General features: G+C 50.5%; 1 protein-coding gene across 3 annotated transcripts in view; it reads left to right on the top strand.

Moving 5' to 3' along the window:
* SNPH (syntaphilin) overlaps positions 1-22,638 on the top strand; it is a 40,790-nt gene that overhangs the window by 9,109 nt on the left and 9,043 nt on the right. For 2 of the 3 annotated variants that reach the window (XM_032461988.1, XM_032461989.1), the window contains 2 exons: positions 19,211-19,307; positions 19,993-20,100. In XM_032461988.1, the coding sequence (XP_032317879.1) occupies positions 19,211-19,307; positions 19,993-20,100 (205 nt within the window). Of the gene's footprint in view, positions 1-13,370; positions 14,368-19,210; positions 19,308-19,992; positions 20,101-22,638 lie in introns of those variants that run through there. The other variant, XM_032461990.1, reaches the window with a different exon arrangement.

The following is a 22,638-nucleotide window of genomic DNA, read 5'->3' as shown; positions in this document are numbered from 1 at the left end:
TGGCTGAGCTGCCAAATATCTGATTCCAGAACCCACCCGTTCTTCTCTCTTTGCTGCTTTGTCATCCTCCTTCTCTCCCTATTTCTCTTCTCTTAGGCCTGTGAGCATCCCTTCCTCCCTCCTCAGCCCTCAGCTGGGCTCACGAGTGAAATTACCAGCCCTGGGCCTGATTTGGAGTGAGCAGGCCCAAGAGCTCGAGAAGGGCAGTTTGGAGCTTTGTCACTTCAGAAATGTCCCTCGGGGGCCCTTGGATGCACTCCAGCCCCGCTCAGCAGGGTTCCCTCCATGGGCCCTTCTTTTCTACCTCCATTACTTTTACTTACCCCGGTCCCCTCTGCCTGAAGTGTTCTTCCTACTACTGCTGCTCCGTTTCCATGTTCCCATCTGTCTCAAGGCCCAGCTCACATGCCATCTTTTAAGGGTCCCTCTTTGTCAGCTCCTCCCCAGAGCCCAGGTTCTGTCTGAGTCACCATGCCAAGCTCAGTGCTCTCCCATGCCTGGGAGAGGATGGGCCTTGGAGTTCATTAGGACTGGCAAGAGATTGCCATTGTGAGGAATCCCAGAGGTCAGCCTTCAGATGAAGGAGACCAGGATCCAAGCCTAGACAGCATCACACCCACTCGCCCTGCCCTCTGAGTGGTCGGGAACAGAGAGTACAGACTTTAAAGTTGGACATACTTGAACTGCCATCTCCATCTTGACCGTGGACTGGCTTTGTGACCATGGGCAAGTCACTTGATTTCTCTGACCCTTTGTTTCCTCAGTAGTAAAAATGGGCATTATAATTATAATCCCAGCCTCACAGGAGCAAACCTGGGGGGGAAATTAAGCTAGGTTAGAAATCCCATATGTGTAAAGCCCCAAGTACAGGGTTTAGCACACAGTCGGTGCTTAATAAATGCCACTACCCTTCCATCCACAGTTAGAAGGAAAGAACTCTATAACTTCTCTAGTTTTTCAAATATATCTTTAGTTGATAGTGAGCTCCCCTCTCACTGGAGGTATTCAAGCTAGGTCTGGGTGACTGCAGAACAGGAATGTTGTTTAGAGAAATGGACCTTCAATCAGATGGATTTGAGGCTTTGAAACCTTCCAGTTTTTTCCTGCACCGAATTTCTGTGATCCTATGAAGGCTTTGACTCAGATCTCATTAGTCAGTTATTAGAAATCATTTGGGGTTCAGCTTGGACGTCTGCTTAGCTCAGATAAAAGACAGAATACTGCAGGAGTTATGAGCTAATTGAAGGCTTTCTCCCACGAGATGGCAAGGCTAGAAACAAAATCAGGTCCAAGAAGAATTCTAATAGATCCTGTGAAGAGAACCTGGCTGAGATGTTTGAGGCATGAGGCTAAATGTTTAAGTTGAATTTTGGGAAGGCTCCACCATGGCCCGTAGCACGAACCACCTGGGGCAAGGCCTGGGTTTGATGTACCTTTGAATCCCCAGTGCCCAGCACAAGCCAGGCACACAGGAAGTACTCTAGACAGATAATGAGCAAATGACAAGTAGCCTTGGTGCTTCTAGCAGTCGGAGTCCTGAGCTGAGAGACTCTTAGAGCCTCCCTAGAGCCCAAGTGGCAGATTCATACTCAGTGCATGTACGTCTGTATGTCTGTGTCCAGGACTGTGTGCGTGTGCCAGGCTTCCCAAGAAAGACTCCTCCTGCGTGCTGCTGCTTGCCCTTCTTCCCTCTGCCCCTTCCCCTCCTTCTCCTTCTTCTAGCTCTACTGAAGTGTAGTCAACAGTCATTAAGCTGCACATACTTAAAGTATACAATTTGGTAAGTTTTGACATAGTATGTAACCCATGAAACCAACACCACAATTCAGATAATGAACATATCCATCAACCCACAGTTTCCTCTTGCTCCTTTGTAATCCCCTCCTCTCATGCCTCCCTCTCCCCTCCCTTCCCCAGGCAACCACTGATCTGCTTTCTGTCACTATCAATTACTTTGCATTTTCTAGAATTTTATATAGATGGAATCATACAACATGTACTTTGTGGTGGGGGGGGCAGGTCTGGCCTCTTTAACCCAGCATAATTATTTAGAGAGTCATGTTGCTGTGTACATCCATAGTTTATTTCTTTTTATTGCTAAGTAGTATTCTACTGCATAAACCATCATTTGTTTCTCCTTTCATCTGTTGATGGACATTTGTTTTTTCCCTAGTTTTTTGCTATTACAAACAAAGCTGCCGTGAACATTTGTGTATAAAAGCCTTTATATGGATATACCTTCTTGTTCTCTAGGGTAAATACCTAAGAGTGAAATGGAATGGCTAGATAAGTCGCTAAATGTATATTTAAACTTTTAAAAAACTGCAAGAGTATTTCCAAAGTGGCTGTACCATTTTACATTCCCAGCAGCAGTGTATGAGAGTTCTGGTTTCTCCACATCCTCACCAGCACTTGGTATGATCAGTCTTTCTACTGCTAATCATTCTAACAGGTGAATAGTGGTATCTCCTTATGGCTTTAATTTGCATTTTCCTAATGACTAATGACATTCGGCATCTTTTTTGTGTGCTTATTTGCCATATATCTTCTTCGGTAAAGTATCTGTTCAAATATTTTGCATTTAAGTATTTAATCACTTAGTTATTGGTCTCATTATTTTTGAGTTGTAAGGGTTCTTTATACATTCTGGATATAAGTTTTGTCAAACATATATTTTGCAAATATTTTCTCACAATCTGTGTCTTGCCCCAGAGGGCACCGTGGGAGTTTCAGACTCATTGTGCATGTGTACGTGTGGGTGTGTGAGAGAGAGAAAGAGGGTCTGAGAGAGAAAGACTCAGAGAGAGGCTGGCTTCCTGAGAGACTGCAGCCTCTGAATTCAGTCCTTCCCTACTATTATGCAGAGTCACAGGACAGCACCTAGAGGTGCTCAAAGTTCACACATCTCAACAGCTTCATTTTACAAACAGGGAGCCTATTTGAGATCACCCTGAGCTCCCATAGGGTGTAGCATCAGAGGCCACCCAGACCTCTGATCTTTAGAGGAAGAGGGTCCATGCTGGGTACCTTAATGACTTCAGTCACTTTCCCTGTGACTCTAAGTGAGTCAGGTCACCTTTCTGAGCCTCCCTCATCTTGTCTGTACAATGGGCACAGCAGTGCCTTCCTATGGGTGAGAGGCCGGTGTGGAGCTTCCTAGCTGACCGTCCCAACTCCAAGCACAAGGAGTGTGTCGGCACCATCTATCTGTTGCCATCAAAAGGCCTTTCAGAGACAGAGAAGAAGGGACCATGCGCTCATTAAGGAAGGTTTGTCGAGCTCCGTGCTGTGCCGGGCCAGTTTGGGATGCACCGGCTGGAACAGTGCAGGGCATCCTCTTGTGCTTTGCTCTGGGCTGTGTGAAGCCTGGCTGAGGGCATCATTGCCTCTTCTGCCAGGGCCCTTTCACATTTCACCAGCGGTACACATGCTGCTCAAGCCAGATGCCCCTGTATGTGTGTGTATGTGTGCACGTGCTCATAGACTTAGAAACCCTCAAAAGATGGAAAAATTGTGGTCCACAGAAGATGTGTGTAGCCAGCCTGTGTCTTGCTGATGTAAGAAGTGCTCCAAAAGGAGCATGGCAATGGAACCACCATGAAGGGAGCCGTGAACTCTGTCTTCTGTGGAGGCATGGGCGTCCATGTTTGAATAGAGCTTGGAAGACAAGTAGGTAGAAGAAGCGTGGAACGGCTTTCTAGGCAGAGGGCACCCCATTGGCAAAAGCATGGTGAGCCCACAAGGTGAATCAGTGAGGATGGCTGGGAAGATGTGATTGAGGCGAGGCTGACAAGGAGGGCAGAGGCCAGGTTGTCACGCAGCTCTGTGAGGTGGGGCGCTACCTCCACACATAGATGGGAGCACTGAGGTCCCAACAAGTCAAGAGAGGTGTGCCCTCAGGCCTGTGAGTCAGTGGCAGAGCGGAGTGTCCAGGTTCCTAGTTCTGCACTGCCTCTACTGTGCTGGCCTGTGTCGCAGGAGATGGATGGTGGCGCTCCCTCAGGGCCCTTTTCTTGATACCTTGATTGACTATGTGGGGTTCTGAGAACTCAGATCACCTGGTTGGCTGCCTGACTTCCTTCAGCTGGTGTTTGCTAGGCCTGGATTCTGAATCCAGTCCTGTTCCTGGCACCTGGGGAGACTCCGAGCCCCTGAAGGCACGATGCCCATTTCCCTTTTGGCCCTCGCAGGCTGAGCGGCAGCGCACCAGATTCTCGAGCCCAGGTGCTGCTGCTCACAGCACACTGGCCAGACGGCCTCTGCCACTCTGGTCACTTGCATGTTTTAAGCTGGATGTATTGCCCGCCTCTGAACAAAGATAGGGTTCTGTCATCAAGGAAGGAGGGGAGATGAACATTGGGTGGGCGGCGATTAGTGCACATCACCTCCACTCCCCAGAGACCTGGGCATCTCTCTGCTTCCCCACAGCTTGTCTCTTCCAGGCCCTGAAGAGTCTACCCCCTGCATTTCTCTCAAAGCCATCTTTTCTTCATCACTTCCTCTTCTCCCATCTTAGCTCTCCTGGTGCCTCTCATCCCCTCCCAGCCCATTCCAACAGAGCTGCTACAGGATTATCGTCTATAACCTAAACCTGACCTTGCCCTTCATCTGCTCAGAACATCTTCCTGTAGTCTCAAAACTGTTCCCCTAGCACCTGGTCTCCTCTCTGCTCCCTTTTGGCCCCTACACTGGTGTCTAGTGTACCCCGCCCTTTATCTCCCCTACTCCTCCGTGCCTCTGCAATGTTAGCCCTGCCACCTGTGCTGAATCCAGAATGCTCCTCCCCAGATGGCTCTGCATCCATCCTCAGAAGCCTGCTCCTGAGTTCTGCAGAGAGACTCCCTCTCTCTTCTGCTCAGCCCCTCCCTGACACACGCTTTGATTACTGGGGCTATCAGGGAGGACCCAGTGCACAGACACTTGGTGAACACTGACTGAGATGGCCCTACCAGGGCTGCCGCACAGATAAGAAGGGCTGATGAGGAGAGGGGAGAAGCTTAGGGAGACTTGCTTTCAATCTTGGAGCTGGGCCACTTTTGAGCTAGGTCTTTCCAGGAGGCCTCAGTTTCCCTCCTTGCCTCTCGGGGGTGAAGACACTTATCGCAAGGCCAAAGAGACACAGAAAGATCATCTTGGGTAATTCTTGTGTTTGAGCTTGAATTCCTTGCCTTTCAAGAGGCAAGGCTAAATGCCCAGGTTTTGTCCAGGGGAAAACACAGCTGCTGTGCGTGTGTGATGTGGGGAGAATCAGCTGGCAGCTCAGCCCTTTAGGAAGGCAGTGTGGCAGCATGTTTACACTCTTTGACCCCATAAATCTACTGCTGGGGAATCCATCCTGAGAAAATAATTCTAAATACAGAAGAATCATTATGCACGAAGATGTCTACTGTAGCGTTCTTTTTGATAGTGAGAAAGTCTACATGTTCAACAGAGGGGGATGTTACGGTAACCATGATGGATCCATGGAATGTTATACAGCCCATAAAATACTTTTTATACAGAATATGCCCTATTATCGGCAGTTCATAAATTACGTTAAATTTTTCAGAGATATAATGGTGCCTCTATACCATGGTTCTAACTATGTAAAAATAACAATCTCCCCGCAGAAAAAGAGGATTTTTTTTCCTGTGCTTAGAAAAAAACCTAGAAGGAGCAGCAATCAAATTAATCAGGGGTTTATCTTTGAGTAGCAGATTGAAGGCTTTTTAAAAAAAAAGGTATGTGCTACTTTTACGGCTATAATGACAACTTTCATAAATATAACTCTAGTTAACATTTCAAAATTATCCAGTTGGAGGTAATTCTGTGACCATGTTGGGATGAATTACTCACTTGTCTGGGCCTTGGTTTATAAAATTAGGGAAAGAAATGATCGCTCATTGGGCAGCGTGTGCCAGCCTCCTTTCGGGCATTATCTGATTAAACCTTCGCAGCTGAAACCCCATGTTGCAGACGAGGAAGCTAAAGCCCATGGTCAGTCCTCTGCTGAGAACTAGGTTCGGCAGCTGGATTATGCCCTAGGAAGAGCCCCTGCCTGGCACGCCGCCCCGGGAGCCCCTGTGATTATGGAGATCTTGGCCTGCTCGGGGCCAAGAGGCGGGGGAGAGGACACCTGAGAGCACTGTGTCAACACAGCCGTGTAGGAGTTTACCTTACAGGCCGGGGAGGCCGGGTTTGCCGGCAGGTGGGAAGGAGAAAGCTCTTGCTGACTGCAGCCAGAGTGCTGGTCTCTGCTGTGGCTTTCTGGACCCAACAGCCTTTTCCTGAACTGGATTTCCCCCTCAGCCTGAGTCCCCTGTTCTGTGTTCCCTGCCTCCCTGTGTGTCCAGTGCCCTGGGTTCAGAGCTGCAAGGGTTTGAGTCCCAGCTCCACCAGTGATTTACCTGGGGCCTTGGGCCAGTGCCACCTCTTCCCCTGACCTCAGATCCTCTGCTCATAAAGTGGGACTGGACTAGACTAGCGATTCGAAACTCCAGTGCTAGGCGGCTGACGAACACAACAGCCCAGGTCTAAGAGCAAGGGCACTGGTAAGAACTGGGAGAGAGGAGCCACTTCTCAGCCTTAGCCCATCACTGCCAGACAAGAATGTGGGCCCAGAGCTGCAGGGTGTTTGGGGTTGTTAAGTACAAGCTAGAAATCTAGAGGGTTTAAGTATGAAATCTCTCAATTTATAAGTGTTGACTGAAATTAAAATACCCAAAGGAAAGTGGCCTTACAGCCACAGTACGGGCTATGGGCTGCCACTTTGGGACTTCTGGAATCACCTGCCTCTGAGCACCTCTGGCTTTGATCGTCTGGTTCCTGGACTCCTGGTCTGCAGGTGCTCCTGGAGGTAGCTCCGGGCACAGTGAGGCCCAGGCCTGCGAGAGCAGAAAGGCCAGTCTGCTAAGGGGGAGAGGCCCTCAGTTTGGCTCCCCTGGGCCCCCATACATGCCCTCCGCTGACACACAGGCCTTGAAAGCCTCTGGCCTGCTGCCTGGGCTTGTGTGCTGGGCACTGTGCTTGGCAGCCTGACCCTCACAGCCCCACTTTACCGTCGTGACAGTGGCTAACCTCACGTACACGTAAGGAAACTGGCCCTGATTGTGGCTGGCCCGGAGGCACACAGCACCCAGCTGAGCTGGGATTTGAATCCAGGAGCGTCTGACTCTACTCCCTGAGCTCCTGCATTGAGTCCTCACGCCCCTCAGAGGGGTCGGCTGGTGCCGGTGCTAATGGCACTGTTTAGGACACGGAGCCAAGCACATACAGATGAGTGTGTTAGGTGTGCACACTTGTGCGTGAACACAGCTGGACCTACTGTGTGCATATCTGTGTTCTGGGAACCTGTGCTTAGTACAGTCAACTCTCATTATTTGCAATAGTTATGTTCTATAAAGCTGCTGCAAACCCTGAGTTAGTGTGAAACCATTGCTCTTGAGGGAAAACACAGGGTTAACTTCCTGGGAGCCTCTGGTTCTAACATTTTAATCAACTGACCAGTACGTAACCTTGTTTTCTTTATTTGTTTTTCTGTTTAAAAACGCCTTCTTCAATATATGTTGTTGATAACATTCACATTGAACTTGTGCCAACAGCACTATAACTAAACACCTGAACAAAGCTTACCTGACACATATTTTCTTCGTAAGGTGTGTCACAGCCTTCCCGAGCTTAGGAACCCTGGACAGCACTTCAGCACAATGCTTGGTTGGGGCCATTTTAAATCGCAAAATCTGCCCCCCTCCCCCACAAAAAAAGCACAAAAGTGTTTTAAAAAATGGATCTAAATCGACCACAAAAAGAACACTTGTTTATGAGAAATAAAACAAGAAGTTTGCTTTGTTCCATCTCATCTGGGAACGTGGGCATCAGGCAACTCAGAGTTTTAATGGCTCTGCATGTGTGCGCCGACGACCATGAAGGAACAGGGTCCTGATTTGAGGCGTTCAAATGAATGTCAGCCAGTAGGTGAATTCACAGAAACAGAATCTGCAAACAATGAGGATCCACTGTAATTGCTGGGTCTTTCATCTTTCTCCGGGGTCTGCTGTCAGGATTTGAGGTTGTTGATACAATGGATTTCCTGGGTGTGGAGGTGTAATCTGGGGAGGCCGCTGGAATCGTTTCTGAGTTCCACTCTCAGCATTACCACCTACTTGCCACGTGCCCTCATGCAAGTTCTCTGGCCTCTGGAACCTGAGTTTCCTTGGTGGTAAAATGGAGAGAACACCCCCTAACCTGTGGGGGGATATAAGGGTGAATTGAGGGAATAAATATGGAGCGGCCAGGACAGTGCCTGGCGAGAGACTGATGAAATGGCAGCTTTAAGACTGTGCTGCTTTCATGTTTTTCCTTCAGATGCAGGTTTTAAGAGTTTTGCACTCAAGACCCTGCTAGCTACTGAGGATTTGTAGATGAATAAAACCCTGGCTTAAAATCTAGCAGGAGAGACAGACCCAACTAAATAGGACACCATGTGTAAAAAGGGCTATAATAATATAAATTAAGTACCACAAAGATTTTTTGCCCCATTTTAACTTGCTAAGAAGCCCACACTTACTTGGGTAGTGACATCAACCCAAGTGAGTGCAGAACCAACTATTTATCCAGCAAATACTTGTTGAGGGCCTGTAGTGCGCTAGGCACTGGGGACTACACTAAGAACAAAACGGGCAAATATCCTTACCTTCCTGGAGCTCATAGAGACAATAAACAAAATCAATAAATACGTAATTATATTAGCAGTTGCCAAGGACTGTGAAGAAAATTAAGCATGGGAAGAAAGAGAGGGACCCATCACTGATATACAAACCACTGTAATATTTCAGATTAAGATTTTAGGGTAGGATAAAGATGTAACATATGTGAATAACATTAAGAATAAGACTAGATAGGTAAATAAATCAGTGCTGTTTATGGAGTGCTTTCCCTATGCCAGGTCCTTGCTAGGCATTTAGCATGTGTTATTGCTAACTGTGACTGTACTCCGGCACACCAACTGTGATTAGCCCCATTTTACAGATAAGAAGATTGAGGCTTAGCGAAGTAAAGCGGCATTGCCACTGGCATAAAGGTAGAGTGATGGGGTTTGGAATTCAAATCCAGGCATATTTGAGCCCAAAGCCATGGTTTCTTTCTGTTAAGTTGGCCTCTTGGCAAAGGGGAAAAACTCATTCTGAGACAAAGGGCTTTTAATATAGGACATAGATGTTTCCAGAATCTTCCCCCTTAAAACATTTTTAAATGCTCACTTTAGCTAACTTAAGGGGTGGGGTAGCTTCTCCGGAGCTGGAAGTCTTCTTGGGAGAGGGGTTTATAATTACCCACCATCCTCCAGCAAGCGTGAGCTATGTTGGGCCTTGTCAAAGGCCCTGCAACTTAGCAAAGGAAAAAGAATTCAGCTTGACAGGGGAAATGCCACTGGAAATTGGCTGAACAGGAATCACCTGCTGAGGATGGCAGGGAGCTGGCAACTGGAGAAAGAAAGTGGGTCTGAGAGGAGAGGAAAAGGATGCTGATGTGGGATCGACATGGCTCCTGGACTAAACAGGAACGGTTGGGTGAGCCTGTATCTCCTCGCAAAGCCACCAGGAGCCTCAAGAAGATAGATGAAACTTGGCTTCCAACAGGAGTGGCGTGCCCAGGGTGGTCGGTGAGACTGGAATCAGCTGGCCCACCTTCAGTGTCATGTCCCCTGCTCCTACAGCTCACATTATGGCCTTTGGCACGTCCTCGGTTTTCTGCTTAGAAAATGTGGCAGTTGGAATAGATTGTCAGGAAATGCCAGGAGAGAGAGCAAGAGTGAGAAAGAGAGAGAATGCAAGAGACAGCATGAATTTACGTGGTTCCCTGTTTTGGATTCCCAGGGAGACAGAAGCCCTCTGACTCCATGGAAACGCATGTGGTCCCAGGCAGGTCAGAGGATGTTGTGCTTTCCTTTAGCCGTTTGGTCCTTGTGTTCCACGGGTCCTTCAATCTTGTGCCAGCAAAACACAGCACATGTAGGATGACTTGGGTAAGCGCTGAGGGCACCGTCTTTCCTCTGTCTTGGGACCCCCCCCCCTTGCAGGTTCCCGACCGGGTAGTCCTCTATCCTTACAGCAAACCCCCTGCAATAATGTTTCTTTTAGCATTCATTTTAGGGGGAATCTTTATTTCCCCTGAAGAACTACTCTGCTCGCCGCTCTCCCCTAACTGTAAGAACAAGAAGATTAAGTATAATTTCTCTTTCTGCTTTGGTGGCCAGGAAGCTCAGGGTGGAAAGTGAACCTCATTATCACCACCATGTCTGTGTGTGCAGTCAGGCTGTGACATCCCTACTTCCTCAGGGCTCGATTTCAGTGTATATTTTACTATGTTATTTGTGAGCTGCCTTAAAGTTGTTGGGACTTCTGGCTTATCCTCGGCTTTCCTTTCATGGTTTCTTTACTCAAAAAGCCACCCTTTGTTCTTACTTTATTGAACTTTTGCCTGATTCAGATGGGGGCGTGTGGTGGGGGCTGTAAAGCAGCAGCCTCATCACTAGAGTCGGGAGTTGCGCTCCCAGCCCACACTCTGTCCCCCACTTGCTGGCGAGCTTCAGACAAATCACATGCTCAGTGAGTTTCAGTTTCTCTCTGTAAAATGATGGCCTGTGACAGTCTACCCAAGAGCCTCTGCATTCTAGAATTCTGTGTATTAGCGTCTATAGGCACCTGGGGTCAGTGCAGGGGAGAAGCAGACACTGACTCAAGGATCCTAAGAACTAAGGCAGAGATCTGGGGAAAAAGAGAGAATCCGTAAGGTCAGAGGCCCTATCCTATGAGGCTTCAGAGCTGGGACCTCAGGGGGAGGTGGTGGGGAGAGAAGCCAGGCGGAGGCTTGACAGCTCTATCAGTTGGGAAGCCCAGGGAGGCATATGCTGTGGCCAAGGTCCCTGAAGGGCTTCCATCTGCCAGGAGCCACTTACCAGGCAGCTGCCAAGCTGGGGCTTGCGCCGTGGGCTGTCTGTCCCCCACACCTCCCATGGCAGTCTGCAGAGGGGCACAGCTGGACAGCAAAGGGATAGAAACCAGGGTTACTTCTGCTGACCTTCCTCATATAGGAGACCTGCCAGGCATTGCCCCGGAGAGCCGCCGCCAGACAGTCGGCCTGGTAGAGGTTCTAGTAATTTCAGAGTCACCCCCTGGGTCTGCTTGGCTGATCCTAAAGCAAGGAATGCCTCTGAAAAAGAAGAAATGATCCCCTTCAAGAGGTATTGGTAGTAATAGCGAGAAATGTTCCATCCTCTGTTTGTCTAAGAACTTCCCCTGTCCCTCCATTCACTATCCTGGTTGAGTCATGAAGAGACAGGCAGGGTGGTTCTCGCTGAATGCCTGAGGTGGCTGCGACTCAAACAGGTCAAGGGCCCACGGTCACTGAGAGGGACCATGTGATGTGGCTCGAGGAGCTGAGGGTCTCTCGGTGCTGGGCTCGCACAGTACCCGGTTCCCCTGCTGTCAGAAGGGTTGTACATGGTGGTCCTCATGGTGAGGGCTTCTCCTTTGCCCACGTGGCTGATTCCTGGAGGGACATGGAGAGACCTACACTGGTTACGGAGAAGATACATGAAAGAATTTCTTTTTGAATAATCTCCCTTTCTCTGCTAACGTCCTGTTTCTGTGATGTGCTGCTTTTTTTTTTCCAGGAACTATATTATTTTATTTTATTTATTATCTTTTTTATTGAAGAGTAGTTGATTTGCAATATTGTATTTTACAGCTTAGCAATTCAGTATTTTTGCAGATTATCTTCCATTATAGGTTATTACAAGATAATGGGTATAACTCCCTGTACTTTACGTATATCCCTGTTGTTTATCTATTTTATATATAGTAGTTTGTATCTGTTAATCCCATATTCCTAATTTGCCCCTCCTGCTTCCTCTCCCCTTTGGTAACCACAAGTGTGTTTTCTGTATCTGTGAATCTGTTTCTATTTTGTATATAGATTCATTTGTATTACTTTTAGATTCACATATAAGTGATATCTCATAGTATTTGTCTTTCTCTGTCTGACTTATTTCACTAAGCATAATATTCTCTAGGTCCATCTGCATTGTTGCAAATGGCAATATTTCATTCTTTTTTATGGCTGAATAATATTCATTGCATGCTTATAGACCACATCATCTGCTAGTAAGCACTTGGGATGCTTCCATGTCTTGGCTACTTGTAAATAGTGCTGCTTTGAACACTGGGGTGCATGTGTCTGTTCAAGTTAGTGTTTTCATGTTTTCTGGATATATACCCGGGAATGGGATTGCTGGGTGATACAGTAGTTCTATGTTTAGTTTTTTAAGGAACCTCCATACTGTTTTCCACAGTGGCTGCACCAGTTTACATTCCCACCAACAGCATAGGAGAGTTCCCTTTCCTCCACATGCAATGTCCTGCTTTTGTGGAAGCATGAGGAGCCCAGGATGCGGGGATATAACCCCCGCATCTCCATCATGGTATTTTAGAGTCTCCTGGGAAAGTAGATTTTTCCTTTTTCACGCAGCGTAACGGTATGTGCCCCAGTTCTGTCGTACTATGAGACCTTCATGATGCAGTAGAAACGCAGGCGCTTATGACCTGGAAGCCCAGGTGTGACCTTGAGTGATCTTGAAAGCTCTGCAGCTTCAGGTTTCCCATGTGTCCGATGGATCAGTCTCCACCTGCCTCCCTCCACAGGGACTCTGTGAGGATCAGATGGGGTTGGGGATGTGCCAAACCTTCAAAAGGGGCAGCCTTAGTCTCATGTCTCCTCCAGGCTGACTCAGAGTCAGGAGCACCAGGGAGGCACCCATTCTGGGCCCGGCTGCCTGCAGTCAGGCAGGAGAGATGCTTCTCATTCCTGTCCTGTCGCTGCCTGCTGAGCCAGGATGCTGGGCTATTCCCTTCGCCTTCCTGGACCATGCTTGTCTTTTTACAATGGTGTATATATATATATAAAATATAGATCACATACATGTATATATATTATTAAGATATATTCACATACCATAAAATTCACCCTTTAAAAATGTACAATACAAAGGGTTTTGGTACATTCAAAGTTGTGTATCCATCACCACTATGTAATTCTAAAAATTTTTCATCAATCCAGAAAGAAACCCTGTACCCATTAACAGTCATTGCCTATTCCTCCGTCCCCCAGCCCTTGGCAACGGCTAATAGATTTCTGTCTCTATGGATTTGCCTCTTCTGGACGCTTCATATAAATGGCATCACAACATGTGGCCTTTTGTGTCTGGCTTCTTTCATTTGGCGTAATATTGTCAAGGTTCATCCACGTTGTAGCATGTGTTAATACTTCGTGCTTCTTTATGACTAAATGTTATTCCATTGTATGTATAGACTGCATTTTATTTAGCCTTTCATCCGTTGATGAGCATTTGGGTTATTTCCTCCTTTTGGCCATTGTGAATCGCACTACTATGAACATTCCTGTACCAACTTTTGTTTGATCACCTATTTTCTATTCTTTGGGGTATATACCCACTAGGGGAATTGCTAGGTCATTTGTGTTTAACTTTTTGAGGAGTTACCAGACTGTTTTCCATGGTGACTGCACCATTTTACTTCCCACCAGCCACACACAAGTGTTTCAGTTTCTCCACATCCTTGCCCATACTTGTTATTGTCTTTTTGATTACAGCCATCCTAGTGGATGTGAAGTAGTATCTTATTGCCAACTTCATTCTGGGCTTGCCTGCTTGTGTGTTCGGTTTGGCTCTGGGCGTGGGCTTCTGGGGAAGATAGGCTTGCTGTGTTGGGAGGCTTGGAGTACTGCCTTGGACTAAATGATTCTTGCAGTGTGGCTCTTTTCTACTCCTGTGCTGCATTGAAGTGATGGAGACTGGGCTGTGATGCAAATAAATTGATTGTGTGTGTGTGTGTGTGTGTGTGTATTTTTTTTTTTTTACATACACATGGTGTAGATTTTTAGCCTATAAAATCCTTTAGAAAATGCAGCCTTATTTCAGACCTTCCATATGTAGAACAGATGGGTGGTTTCGAAACCACTGGGCTCGATGCCCTCCAAGCTCTGGAATCTGAGTCTAACCACTAGAGACTTCCTGCCTAGCAGCCTCCTCAGCCCTCACTCCTATCCTGGTTGCCTGGGAAGAGGGGGTGCTTGCAGCATTTGACCAAGCTGTGGGTCTGCCCCGGGCTGTGCTGAGGTTGCTGCAGTGAGGAGTCCAGTGGCTCCATCTGTGGTTCCAGCTCTGAGAGCAGTTTGTGCAGGAAACAGGAAGCAAACTGGAAAAATGCCACCACCGCGTCCCTCCCCAAGTCGGGGAAGAAGGGTCCTGGGTTTCGCTGGTGATTCAGGGAAGTGTAGTGGCTGATGAGGTCGTGAAGCCAGTGGGAGGTCCACGTGAGTAGCCCTCACAGCACTAATCCCCTGAGATCCAGGGATGGCTGCTGGAACCCTCCCGGCTGTCTTCCACCTTCCAATTCCCTCTGCATTAGCATTCTAGGAGCACCAGGCGCCCTGCTGTTTGACGGGCAGGCAGAATGTTCTGCATTCTAGTGTTGCCTTGGCAGGGAGACGATTCCTCCCAAGTCGGTCTGTTCTGTTGGTTGCATTGCTCTGCTTTCCACCGCTGTGAGAGGCCTGAGTCATCAGACACAGACTGTTCTGTTCCCTTGGATTTTAGGATAGCTTTCTTCTTTTATCGATGGCTAATTCTTTGGGGAAAAAAAGATAACTTATAGTACATACAGGGACTTTCACTTAGCTGGAATATTAGATTGACCCAAGCGCCTGCTTTCTCCCCCATGACTTGCTGGTAGAATAAAATGCCATAGTGTCTCCTTGGAGGATGCAGCTTCTTAGTTTTACAGATGGAGAAACTGAAATCTAGGAGTTCTAGTGATTGAAAGGGAAGGAAGCATCAACTGGAAGTCTATCATTTCATTAACAGCCCTAGAATCAGAGAATGTTGGACCCAGAAGCATCTCAGAGACCATCTAATCCAACCCCCTTGGTCTATCAATCGTGCCTGTTTAAACCATTGTGTTACTAACAGTTGTGTGTTGATTATGTTTATTTTATGAACTCCAGAGGGTGGTTTTCCCTGAATTTCAACCCAAGGCATGGCCTGCTAAGTGGTCAAGAGAGTAAGTGATGGGAGAAGTCCCAGGAGGGAAGGCCTGGCAGGCAGAGCCTTACCGAAAGTGTGATGTATACAGGAGGACAGGGCTGGGCAGGGCAGGGCAGGTGCTGCCGGCTGGGCAAACAGCTTGTGCAAAGATGTGGGAGGAACTTACAGGGCTTTCCTCAGGGGTCAGCAAGCAGCTGTGAGTCAGTTGGAAAGGTTATAGACGAGAGGGCCTTGAATGCCAGGATCGAGAGCTTTGCCCTAATATTTACTCAACTGGGGGCCTCTGATGAGTTTTGGGGTTCCAGGCCTTTTTCTCTATTGCTCCTGCTGCTGCCCTGACCCAGGCCCTTCTAATTTTCGGATAACCTTCTAACTGATCTGTCTGCCTCTATTCTTGCACCTTTCCAGCTATAGTCCACAAAAGCCCCTGCTTAGGAGCTTTCTCAAATGTAAATCTGATTCTGTCCATCCCCCTTTTAAGCCCTTCCATGGCTCGCTATTGCCCAGTGGACAAGATCCTGGCTTTTGTGGCTCTGTATAACCTGCCTACACCCCGCTTCTGCAGCCTCACTCTCGCTGTGCCTCTGCCTGTCCCAGGTCGCCTAGTTTCCTGAGCAGTCACGCTATTGAATCACTCACTGCTTTTGCCCAGGCTTCTCCATCCCTCCCACTCACTTTCTCTGCCTGGTGAACTCCTATTCATCCTTCAAGACTCAACGTAAATTTTCTTTTGGAGAAGCTTTCCCTGACCCTCCTGAAGCCACCATTAAGCCCTGAATGTGCTTCTGTTTTGAAACTCATATTGCGTTGCAGTTATCTACCTCCAAAATCCTGGCAGTTCCCATTTTGAGTGTTGTGTGGTGGGCCCTGGGCTAAGCCCCATGCATGCGTTACCCCGTGTTATTCTCACAGTAACCATATGAGGTGCATTGAGTTAGAGCCCCACTTACAGATGAGGAAGCGAAGGCTCAGAGAAGTGGCGTGACTTGCCCAAGGCAGACAGCTGGAGGGTGATGGAACTGGGATTTGAGCCCAGATCTCTGACTATTTCTGACTCCTTCCATCTCCTGTTCCCTGGATCCTGCTAGATCCCCTGAATCCGCATTGTGGGCCCTCAGGAAACACTGGGCATGTGAGGGACTGATCAAAGGGGTGGATGCAGCAGAGTTGCCATGGTGTGGGCAGGATGGGGAAGTAGGAAGCTAGGGTGAGAAGGGGCTGGGCTTACCCTGGCCTGGATGGAGGTGATGAGCGAGTGTCAGCCCAGCTCCCCACAGCTGAGGGTTTCCTCTTCACCTTCCATTCCAAGTGGCAGCCTCTGGCCACCTGGGGACAGGCCTGCGGGACTCCAGGCCGAGCAGATGGCATGGTGACAAATGCCATAGCAACCTGCCTCCTCTATGGGGCCCAGAGGGGAGGGAGGACTTGAGAGAACACAGGGTGTGCACCAAGGCTTCTGGGCTGGATTCTGGAGAGGCAATGCCCTTTGGGCCTTGGTGTCTTCTGCCCTCCCACGAGGGACCTCAGTCTGCAAGGTCCTGTCCCAGCAGGGGAAATGCCACTTCCACCTCTGTCCTGGATGAATGGCTGGCTTTGGCCTCCCCGGAGACTGTCAGCTCCATCCAGGTACAAATGCCATCCCCTTCCCAGCCCCGGCCAGAGAGGAAGGAAGAGGGAGCACAAGAGGAGGGAGGAGTGGATTTGCCAAACAAGGTAGGAGCAGGGACAGCTGAGACAAAGCCCTCATTGTACCAAGGCCACACGCAGCTCCGAGGCAAACCAGGCAGCGTGCCTGCCTCCCAGGACCTAGGCCTAGAACTCTGCCCGGACTTTCCGAGCGCCTTAGCAACACTCACTGGAGCTGGCTTGAAAGAGTGAGGCCCAGCCTCAGCTCTGAGTCCTGCCTCTGCTAAGAAGTCCTCCCAAAAGCCTGGACAGGAGGGAGTGATGATGGGAGGATGGCCAGTGAAGCCAGGCTCCTTGGGGCTAGAAGCCAGGGTCTGTTGGATATGAAGCTGTGTGACCTTGGGCACAAATGTGATAACACATCCTGTCTTGAAGCAATGTTATCTGAAGTAATGGGCCAAGGCACATGAAAGCACTCAGCATGGTCACCTGGCCACAGAAGGGTTCAGTCAATGACAGGTGGTCCTTGAAGCCCTTGCCCACCCATGAGCGAGGACTAGATCCCCGTCCCCACTGCCCCTAGTCCAGGCCCTCCTGGGCCCAGGAGGCAGTGGGCCATTGGTGGCCTTCCTGGCAAGTACAGAGGAGCGCCGTTGTCCCCCCAGCCCCTGTCCCATGGTTCCTCCTCCTGGGTTGCAGGAGGCCCTGCCCAGGGAGGCATGATGGGTGGGATGTCACCAAGCTGGGGTGAGCAGCTCAGGTGACAGGCAGGGTGTCAACGGCTCCTGTGCCCGGCACCCGACACCTCCAGGGAGACAATGCTGGCTGTGTCTGGGCCCTCCAGGGAACAGGCCACGTCTGTGTCACAGCCAGGAAGCAGGCCACCTGAGCAGCGCCTTTGTCTGCTCAGGAGGCAGCCCCGCCGCCGGCTGGGATGGCCGGGTTCCCAGAGGCCGGGACGTGGGAAAGGGTGTTGCCCTGGGCGGGGACTCCGGGGTCTGGGACTCGGCCCCCCAGCATCTGGTGTTGGCCTGGTTTAGATGTCAGCCCTACCACGCTGGGGCTGTGACTCGGGTAGCCCTTCCCTCTTGGACTCCGCATCCGTGCAGGGACTAACCGCAGCACTTCCTCATAGGGCTGTTGGGACGAGTCGATGGTGTAATGTACGTAACGTGGTTGGCACGGGGTCTGGTGTGGAGCAGGGCTTGGGGAACGCTTCTCTCCCAGCATGGTGTCCTCGGCTGAGTCTCCCGTAACAGGCTACTGTCCTTAGTCCCTGCTCTGAACGTGGAAGGAGGGGCCTAGTGTCTCTGGAGCTGGCATGGAACTAGCACATTGACTGCAAAGGGCCCAGGCCCCCCCCATCTCGGACTCCAGGGGCTCTGAGCTAATGCCCAGCGAGGCCTCCCCTGACAGCAGCTGACGCCCAGCCCAGCATGTGGCCTCTCCTGTCCTTCAACCCCTGTAGGGCTGCCCTTGGAGTCCAAGCCTCTACTCAGGAAGGAGGCCTAGAGAGTCTTGGGAGGGACCCCAGGTCTGAGCCTCCCTACCCACTTGTCAAGAGGCCAGGGATGGATCTCTGAAGGCGTGGTCACTTCCTCGTGGGTCTAGGGTTCAGAGACACCCCTGGGCAGGGAGGTTTCTGCTTCTAGCCTGTGTCCTGAGTTCCTGGTGCATCCCGAAATGAGCGTGCATGTTTGCGTAGAAGGGTGCGGGCATGCCTGTGTGTGGCACGTGGGTGAGGCAGGGGGTGGGGGCGGGCCGGGGCTGCCTGTCCTGCATTGTGGGCGGGCCTCCTGAGCATGTTCACTGAGCCATGTGCGGCTTGCCTCGGAATGGCAGGGACCTGGTACTTTTTCATGTTCATGTGTGTCCATGTGTCTTTCTACACGTGTGCTGGTGTTTTGGTCTGTCTTGTCTCCCCTGTAGACAGGAAGCCCCAAGCCACACGCCAGCGGGCACTCTGGGAAGGTGACGTCAAGACTAGCCCAGCCTAATTTGGGGTTCCTGGTCCTGCTCCAGGAGTCCTTCAGTCTGCAGCCCCCGCCAAGGAGGGAGGATTGACCAACTTGAGGGTGGGATCCGAAACTCAGGAATGCAGGGGCCTGGCTCATAGCATAGAGGACTCAGTGCTGTGCTGAGCCGACGGTCAGGAAACCCTGTCCCAATGCCTGTGTGACTTTGGGCAAGGCCTTGTCTCTCTCTGGGGCACACCCACTCATCTGGAGGACACGAGGTTAGACTGATGATTTCTGGCCACCCTGAGGCACTGACGATTGTGATTTTAAGTCGAGTGGTGGGAGTCAGTTAAATTCATTGGTGGAGGCAGCTGTGGCCAGAGCCTGGCCTGCTAGCCCCTCGCTCGGTCCCGGGTGTCCTGCTGAAGGGCAAGAGGAGAAGCCATGCCGGGCAGCAGCCCCAGCGAGAGGATGACGTGGCCAGGCCCGGCCCTCCCCACGGCACCCCCAACCCGCCCTCTCTCCTCAGCCCCGGGGACACCGCCCATCCCGCCCCTCACCCGGACCCACAGCCTCATGGCCATGTCCCTGCCAGGCAGTAGACGGGCCTCTGCTGGATCCCGCAGGTGAGTCTCCCCCTTACCCAGAGCCTTGGCCTCTGAAGGTGGGAGGAGGGAGGGTCTCTGTCTCCACTCTGCCACTAACTTGTCTTTGAGCAAGTCATCACCCCAGTTTTCCCATCTTTAAAATGGGCTTGTTAACGCTCATCTCAGGAACTACTTAAGGTCTCAAATGACACAGTGGACATAAAAGTTCTCTGAAGACATAAACCGTTGGATCCCTGTCAATTTTTGACCTTCACAGTTACTCGAGGGATGTCCTGCCGCCTCCCCCCCAAGCTCACTTGGCCTCCTCGTGTGCCCCTCTTCCTGTCCCGACTCCTGCCTGCCCCATTCTTCTCCACCTCTGTCTCAGTCTGTGCAGTGACCTCCCCCTCTAGGCTTGGGGGACCCTAGAAGTTGAGGGGGACCCTTAATAAGGGTAGAGGTACCCCACCCTTGGCCCACAGCCCTGCTCAGCCTCCCTTCTTATCCTGGGGAGCCAGGAGGACTGGCCTCCTTCTGGTTTTCCATCTTGATTTGCACTGTCTGTTCTGTCACCCTTGTCTGTGCGTCCCCCCCTCTGCTTCTCTCCCCGGCGGTGACCCCGAAGTGGGGGCCCTTTGGGCCGCAGCGGCCTGGCGGTGTTCGCCCAGTGTCCGCAGCTGCCCCCCAGCCAGAACGAGCACCTGCCTCTTCTTCCTGCCTCCAGGCGCACCTCTCCACCTGTGAGCGTGCGGGATGCCTACGGCACCTCCTCCCTCAGCAGCAGCAGCAACTCAGGCTCCTGCAAGGGCAGTGACAGCAGCCCCACGCCCAGGTAACCAGCCCTGCCTCCTGCCCGCCAGGCCCAGCTGGCTGGGAACCCGGGTGCCCGGGGGGGGGTGTTCAAACAGCCCCCCTACTCTAGCACACTCCCTGGCTGTGTGACCTTGAGCAGGTCCCTTCTCTCCAAGCCTTGGTTCTTGTCCGTGAGATGCATATGATAACACCCAGCTGCACATAACTGAAGACAAGGGCTGAGACGAAGTAGGGGTGATGCTTTCAGAACAAGCGTCCAGAAGCAGGCAGCTCCCTGAAGCGTGGGGGCCCTGTCTCCACCATCCTTGGTGTATAGCTTTTTTCCTCGTCATTACGAGATGGCTACTCCTGCAGGCATCAGGTCGGCATCCAGGAAAGAAGGTAGAAGGGCCAAAGCCCCCAAGCTTCCCAGAGGCCCATGTTTTCTGAGACAGAACACCTTCCCCAGGACATTCTGTCTCTGCTGTCCTGGCTGGAGTTGGGTGTGACTGACTGGCTGCAGGGGGGGTTAGTGGTTCCCGGTGCAGCGCTGTCCCCAGACAGGGTAGGTGAGCGTTCTTTTGGGGGAAAAGGCAAGAATGGATTCTGGAAGGCAGCTCACAGCTCTGCCTGCCTGCTCTTCCAGGTAAGACACTGCGAGGGTGGCAGAGGTGGAGTCGGTTTGGAAAGCGAGGCGTGCTCCAAATGCGGCACAGGCTGAGTTGTGCTCTCAGCCAAGCAGGGAAGGCAGGATCGGGGTGGGGAGGCAGGTCGGGGGGGGGGGGCTGTGGGTCCTCGAGGACCAGGAAGTGAGAGCTGTGATGGTGGCGCCCCATCCTGTTTCCTGTGGGGGTGGAGCACGGGCTTAGGGTGCAGTCTGGGACTTGTTCACCTCTCGGCTCTGAGTCTCGCTTTCCTTATCTGTAAAGTGGAGATAATAACCTGGAGGCTTCAGTGAGTTGATATCTGCACCTGCCCCACACTGCAGGTGGCCCTGAACTGATAACTGCTACCACTAGGACTTTGGTTCAACTTGAGAGTCGTAGGCAACAGGAGGCCAGGAGACTCTGGTCTGCAGCTCCCACGGCCAGAGTACCTCCTGGGAAGGCTGTCTTGCTGCTTCCAGCAGAATGAGTGTATTTTGTGCGAAGGGATGTCCATACCGCACTGAGGCAGCAGTTCTGAGTTTTCCCACCGTGACACACATGATGGGTGACACACGTGTGCAGACCCCAGGCCCCAGCATCCTGTCTGTAACCCCACTCCAGAATGCGGGGTGGGGGGGGGCATGAGTGAGCCTTACATTCTGAAAAGTATATAATTGGCAACTTTAATATTTTCTTACTAGTAGCAGGTTTTTGCCACACGAATCATGTTGCAAAAATGCCCATAGGGACAGTCCCAACCCTGCGGCTGAGAGCTGCTTCCATGGAGGGGTCTTCTTGCCACCATCAGAGTTGCTGCTACTGGCTGAGCTGCGGGGTCACGACTCTGGCGTCGCTGCAAATAGCCAGGTGCTCAAGGTGTGAATAGCTGAGATACGAATCATAGTATGTTTTTCTTCTCAGTTACATATATGTGAATACATACTAGATTAAAAAATATTTTTCCCCACAAAGATAGAACTAGTGACTAAAAATACAGTTACTTCCTCTCTAATCATCAACTCTTACTAGTTTAAGTAACCCTGTTTCCTCCATGCCCAGCGTGGGGAAAGGCACCAGGATGTCCACAGGACTTGCATGTGGGGCTCAGGGCCCCTGCTGGCTTCTCTTTTGGAAGATTTCTTAGGGAACACCAGAGGGGGACCCCCATTCCAGCCTGACACCACCCCTCTGCCCTTTGCCACCCAGAAAACAGGCCAGTGTGTGACTTGACTTGAGCTAAACTTGGGGGCCAGGAGCTGAGTGAGCAGGAGAGAATCGTTTCTCTTTGTCTCCACTCCTATCCACACTTTCTCTCCAATAGTTTATAATTTACAGATACAGTAAACATTCCACAAAACTTTTAAAACTGCCTCCAACTTGGCTGCTTCAGCGAATGGGCCCCACCAGGGCCTGTCGTTTAGAGGCCCATAAATTGTCATTGTCCTTCCCTAGACCTGGGAGTCCCTGTCCCCTAAAGGGATGGAGTTGCATGGCAGCTAGCCCTCTGCTAATGTGTGTGAGAACACGCTGGGTGGTTTTTGGTTTTTTTTTTTTTGAAGTGCAGTTGATTTACAGTGTTAGTTTCAGATGTACAGCAAAGTGATTCAGTTATACATATGCATACATATATATTTTTTCTTTTCATATTCTTTTCAATTATATGTTATTACAAGAAATTGAATATAGTTCCCTGTGCTTGTTGTTTATCTATTTTATATATAGTAATGCGTGTCTGTTATTCCCCAACCCCTAATTTATCCCTCCCTGCCCTTTCCCCTTTGGTAACCGTAGTTAGGACACACGCACATTTTTAAGCCAAGATCCACCGAGGTTTCCTCACAAACAGAACAACCAGCAGGAAGCTATGAGTTGGGGCACTGAGCCGTGGTCTGCTGGTGGCATTGGGGCGCCCCTTCCTTGGGTGAAAGCCT

Source organism: Camelus ferus, chromosome 19 (assembly GCF_009834535.1).
Source record: "Camelus ferus isolate YT-003-E chromosome 19, BCGSAC_Cfer_1.0, whole genome shotgun sequence".
NCBI classification, from domain to species: domain Eukaryota; kingdom Metazoa; phylum Chordata; class Mammalia; order Artiodactyla; family Camelidae; genus Camelus; species Camelus ferus.
This window is presented reverse-complemented; position numbering and strand designations above follow the sequence as displayed.